The sequence below is a fragment of the Pleuronectes platessa genome, chromosome 20 (assembly GCF_947347685.1).
Source record: "Pleuronectes platessa chromosome 20, fPlePla1.1, whole genome shotgun sequence".
NCBI lineage: Eukaryota > Metazoa > Chordata > Actinopteri > Pleuronectiformes > Pleuronectidae > Pleuronectes > Pleuronectes platessa.
Window position 1 is genome coordinate 9802902 of NC_070645.1, and position 14285 is coordinate 9817186.

General features: G+C 43.4%; 1 protein-coding gene across 1 annotated transcript; it reads right to left on the reverse strand.

Annotated features, from left to right (window-relative positions):
* Window positions 1-5481: 5481 nt before the first annotated feature.
* cbln2b (cerebellin 2b precursor) lies at window positions 5482-6771 on the reverse strand. The gene is made up of 3 exons (XM_053412760.1): window positions 6484-6771; window positions 5768-5887; window positions 5482-5679 (listed from the first exon to the last, which is right to left on the reverse strand). The coding sequence occupies exons 1-3, from the start codon at window positions 6769-6771 to the stop codon at window positions 5482-5484; spliced, it is 606 nt and encodes a 201-aa protein (XP_053268735.1).
* Between the last annotated feature and the right edge of the window lie 7514 nt (window positions 6772-14285).

The window sequence follows — 14285 nt, forward strand, 5'->3', positions numbered from 1 at the left end:
TATTAACGAGCCACCGCCACATGTTGTCCTTTCGGCGCCTCCTCCGCTCGCGTCAGTGTCTTTCTCCATTCAATTGCAAATTAGCTGGGTCGGCACCACCTTAAGCGTTAAACCAACGCCTCAGGTGAAATCTGATATTTGACCCATGTTTATAATCCGATGGGATCTTTTTATTCGGAGGGAAAAATCCATTCAGTGTGAAAATGCTTTCTCCTCCATAGAAGAGGGTACAGGTGGTTTTTATGTCTGGTTACGTCTCAGAGCCTTGCAGACAAAATGCCGCCATTACCACGGCCCATGAAATTAGCAGGGCTCATTTGTGAGGAAGCCTTCGGAAAAAAACACACAAAGAGGTCTGGGCCATTAAAATCGGCGACAAATCCCGATGTTCAATTTGCGTTTGCCTTTTAACCCGCAGCCACATTAGATATTAGACTGAGTGGGCCCCTAAGCGTCATTTCAGACCCAAAAGGAACTGCCTCTAGGTTTGCCTGGGAACAGCTTGAATAAAAATAATGCTGTGAAAGGCTTATTCGCACTCACAATCACACTTAAGGCAATTTCAGCCATAACAGGAGCTAGGACTGGGAGAAAATGAGTCTATGGCAAAAGACACCTTTTCTGAGGGTTTTTTTCCCCCCTTCCTCTCATGCATACCAATGTATTTAGCTCATCTGAAATCAAAAGGAAAGGAAAGGTTGGAAATCTTGTCAGCGCATCTCTCCTTTGGCAGTGTGTGTCTTTAGAAAAACCACAATTCATGTCCACACACTGACTTCATATGGCAGAGGACCAAAAGACGGGGCTATAGAAATTCAGAAACTGAAATTTTGCATCAAACTCGGCTTAATTAGTCAAACTGACATCCCGGTCACATGGGCATTTAGCGATAATTACGTGTTGAATCTCTGGTTGATATCTTAAGCGCTCGCTCAGCCCCTTGTTAGTCTTTTAATGCGTCTCTCAGAGGGAAGCAAGTGAACCAAGGCGCTCAACTTTTCTGCTCTTAAACCACGAGTTGGGATTCAAGATGGGTCGGGAGACTGCTTCGTCCTGGACTTGCAGCTTTTCAGATTTCTCGGGGCCTCCGAAAGGAAAACGTAAACGCTGGATCAAAAGAAAACGCTTCTCACTGTGACACTGACAGAAACGTCTCCTGTTGAGGTCAAGTGCATCGTCAGCGTGAGCTATGGAGACTTCTGCAAAGATTGAACTACGCAAAAAAAGAATTTCAAAGTGAAGCGCCAGTTTACTCCAAAATATGCAGCATGTTAAACTTAAACCAGTGATTTCCCTCTGGTTTGGGATATACTCCACACTTAATTGTAATACGAAATGATATTGAAGCCAAATTCATGTGAATACCGACTAGGTTATGACACAAAATGGTGTATTATGTCACGGATGGTCGCACATGCATATTGGTCTTTGCCAGCAGCAAGTTTATGAATGACCTATTTCACAGCTATTTTCCCATGGACAGACTTTGTCAATAGAATTAAACAAACTCTTGGAGATCGACATTCATCTTTTTTTGCACAAACTCAAACTCACACACAAACACAAATGGAGGCGCAATGACACTACCTGCTAAACTCCCACTAAACAGATCACCCGCTAGAGATACGTGTGAGAGATGTAATTAAATGTTTATACACTACAAAAGGCGCTGGAATGAAAGTCAGAGCATGAATTTCTTGATCACAGCTTTCGACTCCAAGCCAGACGACTTTCATTCTCGTCGCTGAAATTGTTTTAATGTGTTTTTTTTTTGCAAACAGCAGGATTCAAATGTGTTTCCAATCAGGAGCTGAATTGTGCAAGACTGAAAGAGCAGGAATTTAACTGTCTCGGTGTGTGTGTGTGTGTGTGTGTGTGTGTGTGTGTGTGTGCTTGTGTGTTTGAGAATGTGTGTGCAAACATGTACATAATGGCTAAATGTGCACTGCTTGTTTGAGCCTGGGTGGGTGTTTACACACTCAAACAACCTCATTAATGAAAAAGCTGACATTCTCCACGAGTGTCTGGAACCAAAGATGACATTCGCCTGATGAGTCCATTACATAATTTAGATTCCAATGCATAGAGCGAGGGGGCCCCGCGGTGCAGCCAGCCTGTGATCTCGGTGCAAGTGCTGCGTCCTCCAATCACACACAACGAAAGAAGCCGCCCTCAGAAGAATGTGTCTCACGAGGACAAACGGTGATCTTTAAAGAAACCACGCAAGAGCAAATATTGCCCGGTCATGAAAGCCAGAAGTCCACATGAGTTCAGGGCTTTTTAATGGCGACTTAAAGCTTTGCACTTAACTGCGTGTGGCCTATAAAGCACAGTAAAATGCCTTCTGTGCTTCCGTAAAAACGGCACCTACGTTTGAACGCTGATTTTAGAGGACGCACAAATCGTACACTTACACTCTCTGATTATGAGGGCAACAGCATAAACCTAAGCAAACCCCAGTTAGTAAAAGTTGCAGCCTCATCCCAGCATTTATGGATTGCTTGTGGTGTTTTGGCCTAATGCCAGTCGCCCTAGATAAGAATTTAAACAATGTTATCATCCCATGCATGAAAGTTAAATCCTTTCTTTCATGTGAGGAAATTAAGTCCGACTCATTTGACAGTATTCAATGTAAAAATAGTGTTTTTGTTTTCAGCTCTCATTGACTCTTCTGCACTCACTTTTTTTTTTGACGCCGATCTTAATTATCGAAGGGTGTCATTTGGAAACAGACTTTTCATTACGGTATGGGCACAATTAGCATTTTATAGGCCAATTTAAAAAGCTCTCCAAATCACTCTGATTTGCTGGCACTTTCTGCTGCTTTGTGCAGTCCTGTTGCTGGCATCAGCAAGTCCTTTTCCTCTCCTTTGTTCTCAGCTGTTGTCTCGTGTTATTCAGAAGATGAAGGTATACTTTCAAAAAGTCAAGATATTCATATAGGGATAAGGAGGTTATCCAGAGGCTCACATGTGTCTTATCAGTTACAAATGGCCGAGCAGCTCTTGGGTCAGATCCATAAACGGAAAAAAACTATATTGTTTCCCTGTGTTTGTTCCTGATAAAGTATAAAAGTAGGTTGTGTCTGAACAAGTTAAAGATTAGGATAAAGTGTTGCAGGCTTTACAGTCTCTTAACTCTGCTCTTTCTATTTCTGCCAGTGTCACAGGCTTTGTGTTTAATCAGATGAATCCTCTGCTAAATGTTTTTTGTAGAAGAAGATCAGATTCATGAATCAGAGTCGTCAACCGGTTAATCTCAAACAAAATGTCCTCCACATTGTTATATATTGCCTTTTCACAACAAGAAACTACAGGTTTTGTTTTCGCCAGTGATTAGTGTCTATTTTTCCTTTTCAAAACAACTCTGACACATCTACATGTTTACGAAATGACTCAAAGCATGTTCAAAACAACTTAAAAGATGTCCCACCACAACAAAGTGCATAATTCAGCCCCAGAGCACTAACAACAGGTCAAGTAAGAATAATCCACAGCTGAAGCACGACTCGACACATTTTCTGACCTTTGACCCGACAGTCCCACATCAACCGGATCAATGAAGTTGACCAAATTTACAAAAATCTCACTGCAGCTCCCAACAAAAACATGGAAACACCTTTTTCTGACATTGAGCACCAGCGCTTTCTACTTTTACTAAGTCCACATCTCAAAAAGCTCCAAACACTGCAGCTCACACAGAAGGGATATCAACACGGGATGAAGGCTTCCCACCTGAATTCACCTCATCAGCGTGCATCATAAAACCATTAGGACCCAAGTTTCCTCAGTATTTTAAACATTTGTTGAATGTTTCAGAAACAGTGTAACCCTTTTTGCTTTGATTGGACGGAATCTCCTGAATCATAATTCAGACGTGGCTTTGATTTTAGTTTGATGGGGAGGGAGTAAATGTAGTTTGACTGTGTGTGTGTGTGTGTGTGTGTGTGTGTGTGTGTGTGTGTGTGTGTGTGGTGTGTGTGCGTGTGCGTGTGCGTGTGTGTGTGTGTGTGTGTGCGTGTGCGTGTGCGTGTGCTAGCGATCGAGCGAGAGAGATGCGCGGGGGGAGGGGTTGATTGATTCTCAGAAAAGATGGCATCCAACAACGTGACAATTCCCAAAGTTACACCACAGGGCGGGGTTAAACTACAGAATAGACGTGATTTTTTCCCCATTATCATATTAGCATTAAACATGTGTGATAATCCACACAATGCGTGTTTATTTCAAGAGGTGATCGGGGGTAAAGTAAATGCGTTTCTGAGCCGTCTGTCGTGCCATGCGTAAAAGCGCACCATAGCCGTGCCTCGCTGTTAGCTGAAGCTCAGTATTTCCATTCCAGCTAAGTAACTCTATTTGGTAATCAGCCACAAAGAGAAGGACAAGTTCATTACAATTTTAAAGTTGCCCCCAGGGCATCTGTGCTGCCTCTCTCGTTTTTTTCCCCTAATTAAAAAGTGGTGCTGTCTGATGGAGCAGAAGGTTTCAGCACCTCGGACAGCGACTGCGTCTGTCTGCTGGTCGAGGCCTCTCAGCTTCTCCTCAGTCGTGTGCGTAAAAAGGGATAAACGCGCTCAGCCTATACAATACAATATCTTTTATTAAGCGGGACATAAGGATTCTTCTATTATTTCCACAATGTACATTTGGTGAGCAACGTCACTGAACATTAAATCAGTCAAAGCTACGCAGATTCCGAAATGTAGAACACACAATATTGTGAATATGTACTTTATAAATTATGTCATTATTATTTTTTTCTCTCTCTCTTAATAAAAGGGCTCTAAATCGTCTCCAGTGGCGGAAATAAGTCGCCTTTTTTTCTCTTTTAATAAACTCGTCAGCGGCCTACATTTGGCTTATTTTCAATATGTTCAGCATCCAAACGCAACACCATTGACAGCACGAAAACGTAAAGAAAAAGAAAAAACTTCCGTTCGTGCAAAAAAAAAAATGCTTTGGGTGTGAAAGCACTTCTTCTCTGGGTGTCCATAATTCCATATACTTCACTTGGACGGAAACCATAATATTCTTTAAGGCTATACAAACATAAAATAGAGCATAACACACTCGGCCTGTCCAGGACTTCAGTTCTTCCACTCCTCGTCTTCTCCAGTGTCCACGTTGCCTGCAGGTTCACCCGTTTGTCTGTTTGGCAAAGTTTGTTTTCCCAAGCAAGAAAAAAAAAATCCACAAACCCGACAAGCAAAACGCCACTGGCCGATCGATACGTTTTATCATCCAGATTGCGTAAAAGTTGGATGGACAGATGGATTTGGATATATGAAACTCCAAGGAAACGTTCATATTAGACTAGATAGTGGACGAGTGTAGGTATACAGATATTCGTCGGCTTCCTTGGCTGACAGTTATTTAAGTTAAAAATAAATGGCATGGTTTTTTTCGTTTCGTTTTTTTTTTCGTTCTGTTCCTCAAACCCTACAAGCAGAGTCCCGGGCGACGTGGATCATCGCTGATCAGATTATAGAGGAAAGACTAAAAAGCCTGAGAAGGTGGAGTATTTCCATCCGCCCATGAGGGTGCCCCGTTCCAGCTTCAGATAGACCCGGTCCTCCCGCTCGACCATCAGCAGTACTCCGTTACTCGCCGCCTCTCTCGTTACGTCCTGGTCCCCGGCGAAGGCTGATATAACCGGATAATCGTTCTGCATTAGGTTCACCTGCGGGGAAGTGGAGACTCACATTCAGTTTGGCCGTAAAATGTCTCAAAATCATGTGTGTGCACCAATATCTTTGCTGATCGCTCACCTGTATGGTTTGTCTGTTGTACACCTTCACCACGTGAAAGCTGAAACTGTAAATCCCTCTCCTCGGAGCCGAGAACACACTCGCTTTGAGATCGAAATGGTTGCCGATGTTCACTAAAACCTGTGACCAAAAAGAGCGCACAATGAGACAGCGCTCTGCTTTTCTCCCATGTTCATGCTTCAGCAGCTGCTACTGTGTATTGTTTGTCTCTGACACGCACAGTGACTACAGACATCGCCTGGTTAGGTTACACGCCAAATGTTTTAGGCAGCACTACAGTCGCACTTTGGGATGGGGCTCTAAATTGAATGCGTAAAACGTGCAGGCCGCTGCCCAAAAGCCATCACATGCAGCCGTGAAAACTTATCGGAACAGCCCTGTGTAACACAAACTACATATTGCACACGTAGATTCAAACAAGGCCTATTATGCATGTATGATAAATGATCGTGCATGGATGATGATTCGTTTTGACAGCGCATCTCCAAATCGCTCGTCACGCAGCTTCGGCATCTTGTTTAGGTTGGAGATATTCACGGGTGAGATCACACCGAATTATAGGAAATCAATGAATCATGACCTTAATTAAGTTGTGTACGCCCACGGCAAATATGTACAATGTAAGTTGATGAGAATATGAGAAAAACAATAAGAAGTAAAGATGGAGGAAAGCTGATATTACACTGTTGTTGGTCTAAATACAGTGGACCTCTGACCTGGTCAAAATAGATGGTCATTGACGTGTTGCTCATCTCTGACGGCTCGTGGTTGGTCCCACGCACGGCGGAGAAAGCCACCTTTGCCCCAGCGGATCGGACCGATATGCCGAGCGAGGAGGTAACCCCTCCTTCCGAAGAAGGGTTCGAGTCGCACACCACCAGACACTTCCCTTCCAGCACGATGGGCTCCGTGTCGTTCTGGCCGAGGCAGGAAGCCACGCCGCATCCCAAGAGGAGGGTCAGTGCCAGCATGGCACAGGGTCCCGGGAAGTGCGCTGGCACCATGGTCAGATCGCTGATCCCGTGCACGCTGATGGAAGCCCCTTGGAGGTTTGTCAGTGTTCGATCACCTGGTCCAGACTTACTCCCTTCTCTCTTCCCCGCTCGCTCTTCCTCTATCTGTGATGCCCCCTTACTCTCTCAAACACCCTGTGACACAGACGCACTCAGACTCTCTCCGGCTGCGACTCCCCTCCCTCCTGTGCGTCTTAGTTGATTTTGGGAGAGTATTCAGACAACTGCTGTCGTAAATCCTGTTGATAAGAAGGTGAAATGAGAGTTTTACTGTCCGATAGCAATAAGAGAAGGGCTGCATATAGTTTAGTTATTAAATCTCTCTATATTCTTTCTGTGTAAAATGTCTTTCGTGCGTAAAAAACGAACCAACATTCTAAAACTATCTCGATCTGTATAAGCACATTCATTTTCTGTTTGCTTAATTATTAACAAAAACGCATATCTGTGCTACTGCAGAGTATCTCCTGATAAAACTGTGCGCAGCAGCACTTTGTAACATTTTCTAATGCAGAAAAAGAAGAGACGATACATGAAATGATATCCCCTCCTCACATCCTCACTGCTATACTCGTATATAAGATGGAACGAGCACTTTGCAGGTATTTCTCCCGAGAAAAGGTAAATCACGACCTACCTGCGCTGTCCATCCCGCTGCTGCACGCTCTCTGTCTCTCGCAGACTGTGTGAACTGAGCGCTCAGATCGCTGGTGCGAGAAGAAAAAAACAGCAAAAAGTCTGGGGGCTCCGTTTCGAGGGACAACTCACGCCCATCCTTTGTGTGTAGCCACTGCAACGAGACTCCTCGGAAGTATCCCGCAATTAAGCGCACACGCGTGGATTAATGGGCATGTTTACATATTAATCAGTTCAGTGTTGTTGGCTCGGGGGCCCCGCAGGACGGCAGAGATCACTTCCCCTCAACGTCTGTCATTTATATGCGCCTGGTTTCTCCTGTCTCCGCCTGATTAATGTGAAATGAAAGGGGCTGCAGCGGATAACCTTGCTGTTGCATGGCACATCCGGCATGCATGTATATGTTTCTAATTCCAGACTTAAAAACGTGCATTTTTTTAGCAGTCCAACGAAGATCCTTGTGCGCCATCCAGTGGTGCTTTTTATTTGTGCAGACCCAGCCACTTCTAAGAGGTAGAGTATAGACATAAAAGCAAACAAGTGATTAAAATGAAAGTTTTTGTTATTTGTGGCTGTTATGTCTTATTGAGATTGTAGTAGTTTTATTCCCCATGCACATGCAACAAACGACCCATGTAAGCAAGATGAAATAAGCCAAATCTTCAGAAACGGCTCACCTCCCAGAGAATTACCTACACTTCACTGTAGCACCTTTTAGCCTTTCCTTTCAGCTCTTGACATGTCATCAACCTTTACACAGCCGTGTGTGGAGCCCCCCTTTCGGCGCTGCACACCTCTGAAGGGCCTGAGAGTGGGTTAGACCTTTTAATGAGCTGTCATTTTCCTACTTAAAGATATGCTTACTTTCTACATTATGCATGGCACACACACACACACTCGCAGGGGAAGGCCCTGTATAGACTGTCTTCAACGCCGTGCCGCTCAAATAAATAGCAGGTGGAAAAGAATTCCTTGAACATAATTCATCCGGACAGGAGGTTGAATCTTGAGTGCAATAAGCAGCTAGATGGGAGGAGAGGACACAGCCGAACATCACCGTGAATAAGCATTTCAAGCACCGACGGAGATATGGTTTCATTTCTCCTCATCTGCCTCCATGAACGTGTTTGTAAAAAGGGGCCTCGTTGACTTTCAGTTGCAAGAAAACACAAAATGTCCGACTTATCCACACAGTGATCCTTCCCCTCTCCCTTAGCCCTCGTGCTCATGGCTCTGTCACAGCTAACTGACAACCCATGCGGAAGAGTGACATCAGGTATCCGAGAGCCACAACTGACCCCGGGCCTTTGGAAGGACACATTGCTGCAGAAAATGTCAAGTAAGGGGAGGGGGGGGGGGGGGGGTACATGCAAGGAAAAGGGACATGGCCTACATCGCATTGCCATACCAGCGGCTGCCGTTGCCCTAGTAGGGACTTCCCTTCCATCAGGGAAGCTGATCAGCTCGCCGCTAGACTGGCATCCCTGTTATGGTGATGCTCCCTGACAGCTAGCAGAGCCTACTGGCTTCCAGGAACGGGGAGGTCGATTATGTGTTGGGTCCTAAAGCGAACCATCTGCTGTTGCAAGGAAGAATGGACGTGGTTGTTTTTCTGTACAACATACCCCCCCACCAAAAAACATTCACATCAGCACCATATTTAGTAGTTTTCGGTGATCTTTGCATTTCTGCTCCATACCTAATATTTGCCCCAAATCACCAAAATGCTTCATGAGGTCTAAAATACTGACTTTGAAATAAATATCTTTCTCTCTCCATCTGTCTGCCTTTCCATCCGTCTGTGTGCACCTATGAGATCTTTATCCTCATATTTGAAATGAGGTCAGCCTCTCAAGTTCATTTGTAACCTCTCTTTTCCTCTTTCTCTCTCTCTGTCTCTCTGTCTCTCTCTCGGGTGCAGCCCTAAGGGTAACCTCTGGGGGGGGGGGGGGGGGGGCGGTTATGTCTTTCTCGTCTGACATCAGTAAGATGTAACCTCTGTCTTAACATCTGTCAGGAGACAAACAACATCGATATTGTCTCGTCCTCCCCCTGCTTGTACTGTAATAAAGCACAGATGAAGAATTACACGGCTAACACCTTATAGCAGACTGTATTGTGACCGCACAAGCTTAGGTGGTAACTGGTATTTTACGGTGTGTGTGTGTGTGTGTGTATGTGTGTGTTTGTTTGAGAGAGATAGAGAGAGAGCGTGGAGGGCTGTTGAGCCTTAATGGTTAAGGGTCATGGTTAGAGTTTAGGGTTAGGTTGGAGTTAGGGGCTGGGGAATGTATTCCACCAATAAGGGATGAATAGAAGCACACACATTGGCACCTGTGTGTGTGTTTGTTTTTGTGTGCAGTGTGTGTGTGTGTGTGCATCTTCGCATTGTGGTGACAGGCTAAAATCTGTTTATTCAGTTTCATTTTTGTACAAAAACAGGTTTTGTGAAGGTAAGCTGTCAAATTTCAGCAGTAAGACTTGAATGAGGTTTAGATTTGGGCCTGTTTGTTTATGGTTTTCTTCACCTACAAACTATGTATCATTTGTGTTTTACTTTCCAATTGTTGCAGACATATAAAGACAATATGTAAATTGTTTTTTGTTACGTTTCTATTTCTTCGTCAGAATTTATTGCACAGCTAACACCTATTACATTTTTTATTTATTTGGCAATTATTTCACCACCAGTCAGAAACCCCTGTATTTATTAGTTAAAAAAAACTACACATATATATATATATATATAAAATGTCCGATAAACAAGTGAGATCTGTGAAAATAATTTTTATGGTGATGATATGATGATCAGTGTTGCCATAGTTACTTTGAAAAAGTAACTTAGTTACTTTACAAGTTACTTGATTTTAAAAGTAACTAAGTTAGATTACAAGTTACTTGATTTTAAAAGTAACTAAGTTAGATTACAAGTTACTTTATTAGTTACATTCAGCAGCTGCCGACAACACCCCCGCCGCCTCAACATAAAAATGACAACCGGTTTGGCCAACACTAACTTTATTAGACACCGCCGGAGGCCCCCCGCCCCCCCCCCCCCCCCCGCGCGATCGGAGGGTTCCCCTAACGGGCGCTGTAGCTGAGGTGATCCGCGAGAAGAGCCCGACACACGTCCAGAGTCGCTGTCGCCGACCGTCGTACCCGGTCCCCTACAACCGGTCCCCGCCTTCCGCAGCGCCGACGGACACCGCCCCGCGGCATACTATAAGGAAAGCCCCCGCACCGCGGACGAGCACCTCCCCCCCTAAAAAAACGTCGAGGAGTGCCGCACACCGAGCCTCCGGCGGCGTGGTGAGGAGGGCGACGGGGCGACTGCTCCCCCAGCCGCAGGACGTGCCCAGCGGGCTAACCACAAATACCGAAATAGTAACGCAAGGTGACTTGGACAAGTAACTTTAATCTGATTACTGGTTTGGAAATAGTAACGCGTTAGATTACTCGTTACTGAAAAAAGCGGTCAGATTAGAGTAACGCGTTACTAAGTAGCGCGTTACCGGCATCACTGATGATGATACATTTCTCAGCTTGTGCTTGGGGCCTACACATTCATAAGAAACTGAATAAAGCCGTGTTGTTGAACGGTTCAGAGGAAATAAACTGCTCTTGCTTCAGAGACTCGATGCACAACACAAACTAAAAGTCAGCATGTTTCATCGTTTGCCGCTTTGATTCTGACACTTTTGTTTTTAAACCCCCTCCTGTGACAACACAAGAGAAACGCTATATAGAGACATTTATTCAGTTTGTGTTCATGGTATTCCATGGTATTGTGCGGCAGACCTCCACTTTAGAATGGCTGGCTCACAATCTTTCCCAGTTCATCATGCCAAAATCAAAAAGCCTACAACAGAAGACCTGAAATAGATCATAATGCATATATGATGCATTATTAGAAAGGCAAAGGAAGATATGCTTGTTGAACCGGGCCTAAACTACATAAGTTCAAATATTAAAATACATTTGTCTATTATTAGTCATTTTTGAATAACCATAACTTGGACATCCTTGTGGGGTGAAGTCGTGTTGAATAGGAAAGAGAAAATGCAGTAGTTGGCGGTAATGCACCTTGATGGTGGTTACCATTCGCCAATAAACCAAACAAGACGAAGAAAATCCCCTTTTACATTTGTCAACCACACCTGGACCAAGTATCAGACTTTTAGGCATCTTTATAGTTATAGCTTATGGTGTCCCCACAGTGGACTAATTGTGTTGGTAAAAAACATGTACGTCTGAATTTGAGTCAAATCTAATAAGAAGAAGAAGAAGAAGAAGAAGAAGAAGAAGAAGAAGAAGAAGAAGAAGAAGAAGAAGAAGAAGAAGAAGAAGATTCTATTGTAATTATCGAAACGGGGTTCGCTTTACGAAATACAACAAAATACTATAAAACAAATAGATTGGATGGACAGACAGCATACATGCTAAAAGCCTGTGAAACGCCTTCCTTCTGTCTTATTTTGAAAGTGCCACCTCTTACCGGAACACAAGTCTCTGCTCGTGTCAGAAACTTGATGTGGTATCACCATGGCGACAGGACGCGGGCAGTTTAATACATCAGGGTAATCGAAGCAGCGTTTGTGTTAATCTAACGTCGTCGCGATCATAGCGTTAGTTAAATGTAGGAGCCATTTCATTCGTTTATTATATTTAAGTTCAGATATTGGATTCACAACAAAGGTAGAAGGTAGGTTAATGAAGGGGGGGGGGGGGCACCAGGAAGTGAAGTGCAACCCAACCAGAGCCTCAGTGGCTTTTTGTTGAGATAGACAGATTGGACTAATAGACATTACAAAAGGTTAAAAAAAATCCTTTGAAAACAATGTTAAATGAAAAATCCTTTGAAACAAAAAAGTAACAGAAAAACAACCTCGGGAAGAAGAACTTTGGAAGAAGAAAACTGGAAAAAGGAACATTTGTTGGATCCTGTGGATTTCATGTGGATGTGCACATTACACATTATTACACATTTTATTACACGTCATAAAAGGCCAGCTTTCACCGACACGACAAAAAATGGACAAGGACAGCCTCGCAAAGTACAGCCAAACCCAAGCAGGAGCGCACCTCACCAAATGGAAACACAGCGCGTGGAGCGCGCAGCGACAAGGTACGTGTACTGAACCACTGGACACAGTGACTGTAAAGACTGCGGTCAAGCCAACAGACACAGAAACTCTACTGCACTCATATACTGACACTTACGCATCCAAACCGCCCAGAAAGGGGGCGGCAACGGAGTACTCGAAGTTAGAGGAAGAACACATGTGGGCTTACGTCCGGTTTTCAAAATAAACTGTTGACATGGAGCCTATACAAAATGCATAATTGAAAAATAATTTCAATAATAGATTAAGAGATTTTTCAATGTAAAGTCCACTATTTTCACTGTAGAATAGTTCATTTCAGGATATTTCAAAGTTCTATAAAACCACTCACTCAATAAGTTCCGAGTGAGACTGATATACCTGTGTTCGGGACCTCTCAAGGCTGAAGCTGAGAAGGCAGCTCTTATGGAACACACTGCAGCGCTAAAGAAATGACATTTAATAGAGGCATAAAAGTGGAACAACTGAGAAAGGAAAAGGGAAGATTGGCCTTGGAAACAGAGATGGCAGCTACTAATGCTAAACTCCATGTATTGGAAGCCAATTAGGTAACAGGAAGGGAAAGGTTTTTTCACCAGAGCACAAGGAGAAGAGCACATGTTTATCTTTGTTTTTGAGCAGCAAAATAAATCTACCCAACCGTGAATTCAGCGTAGACATTGGACCTCTTTAATTGCCTGAGTACAACCCAGCTAGACTGGTGCCTCCGTGGCTTTGTGTTAAGTTTATTTTGACAGAAACATCTGTTGGACAAAGAGACACAACATAAACACTCAACTCTGTGGAACGTTTCAGGGCCGTTGAATGGGCGTAAAGATGGAAACAGTGTGATGACAGCGAGGACTAAGAGAGGAGCTGACAGCCAATTAGAGAGGTAATTTGATCCATTTGTATTATTTATTAAATCCTCTGCATGGTTGAATTGATCTGATTCTCAAAATCCAACAAAGCTGCTCGTTTCCATCTCTTTGTCTGCTATCAAACAGTGAAGTGTATTTAAGTTGTTCTATTTCCTGATGGAAAAATAAACATCCACTACTTCAAGTGCCTCGGCACACGACACCAGATAGATTTGACAATTGAATAATAACGAGCACCAACAGTCCCATTACGAAGCCACATTTAAATTCACTAGATTTCTGTTTTGATCGGCATTAAATTATACGCGCATGTCTATTTTTGTCCTGTTTTCTTTTTGTCCCTGCTGACACATGTAAAGCGTCCTTAGGTCTCTTGCAAGGCGCCATATACATTTTGGTGTTATTGTTATTATTATAAATGTCAGTCCCCTAAATATGGCTGTTTTTTCATCAAGATTCATGAATTATTCTCTGACCAAATGTTGGGGGGGGAAAAAGCCTTATTTCACAATGAAAGTGGAAAAAACGTGGGCCCTGATCTGGAACCACACCAAAAGGTTTTGGGTTATTTTCTCATCCCAATATACATATATATACTTCATCTAAGATAAAGCATTGCTGACTTAAGTTAGTGGCTGGCCAATATGGCAAAAACTGCTATTAAGATTTGTTTCAAGTTTTAGGACTCCTGAGTGAAGGTTGTGTTTTTAAACTGTTCTTCATGAGCAGAGGGATACAATCACTTGACAAACAGCAAAACATTTTAGAAATCTGAGGAACAATCCTAAAACCATATATATATATATATATATATATATATATATGAGTGCTTCTCGCTCTGATTCCTTGTGGACATTTTAGTTCTCCCTCATGATTTAATTCATCA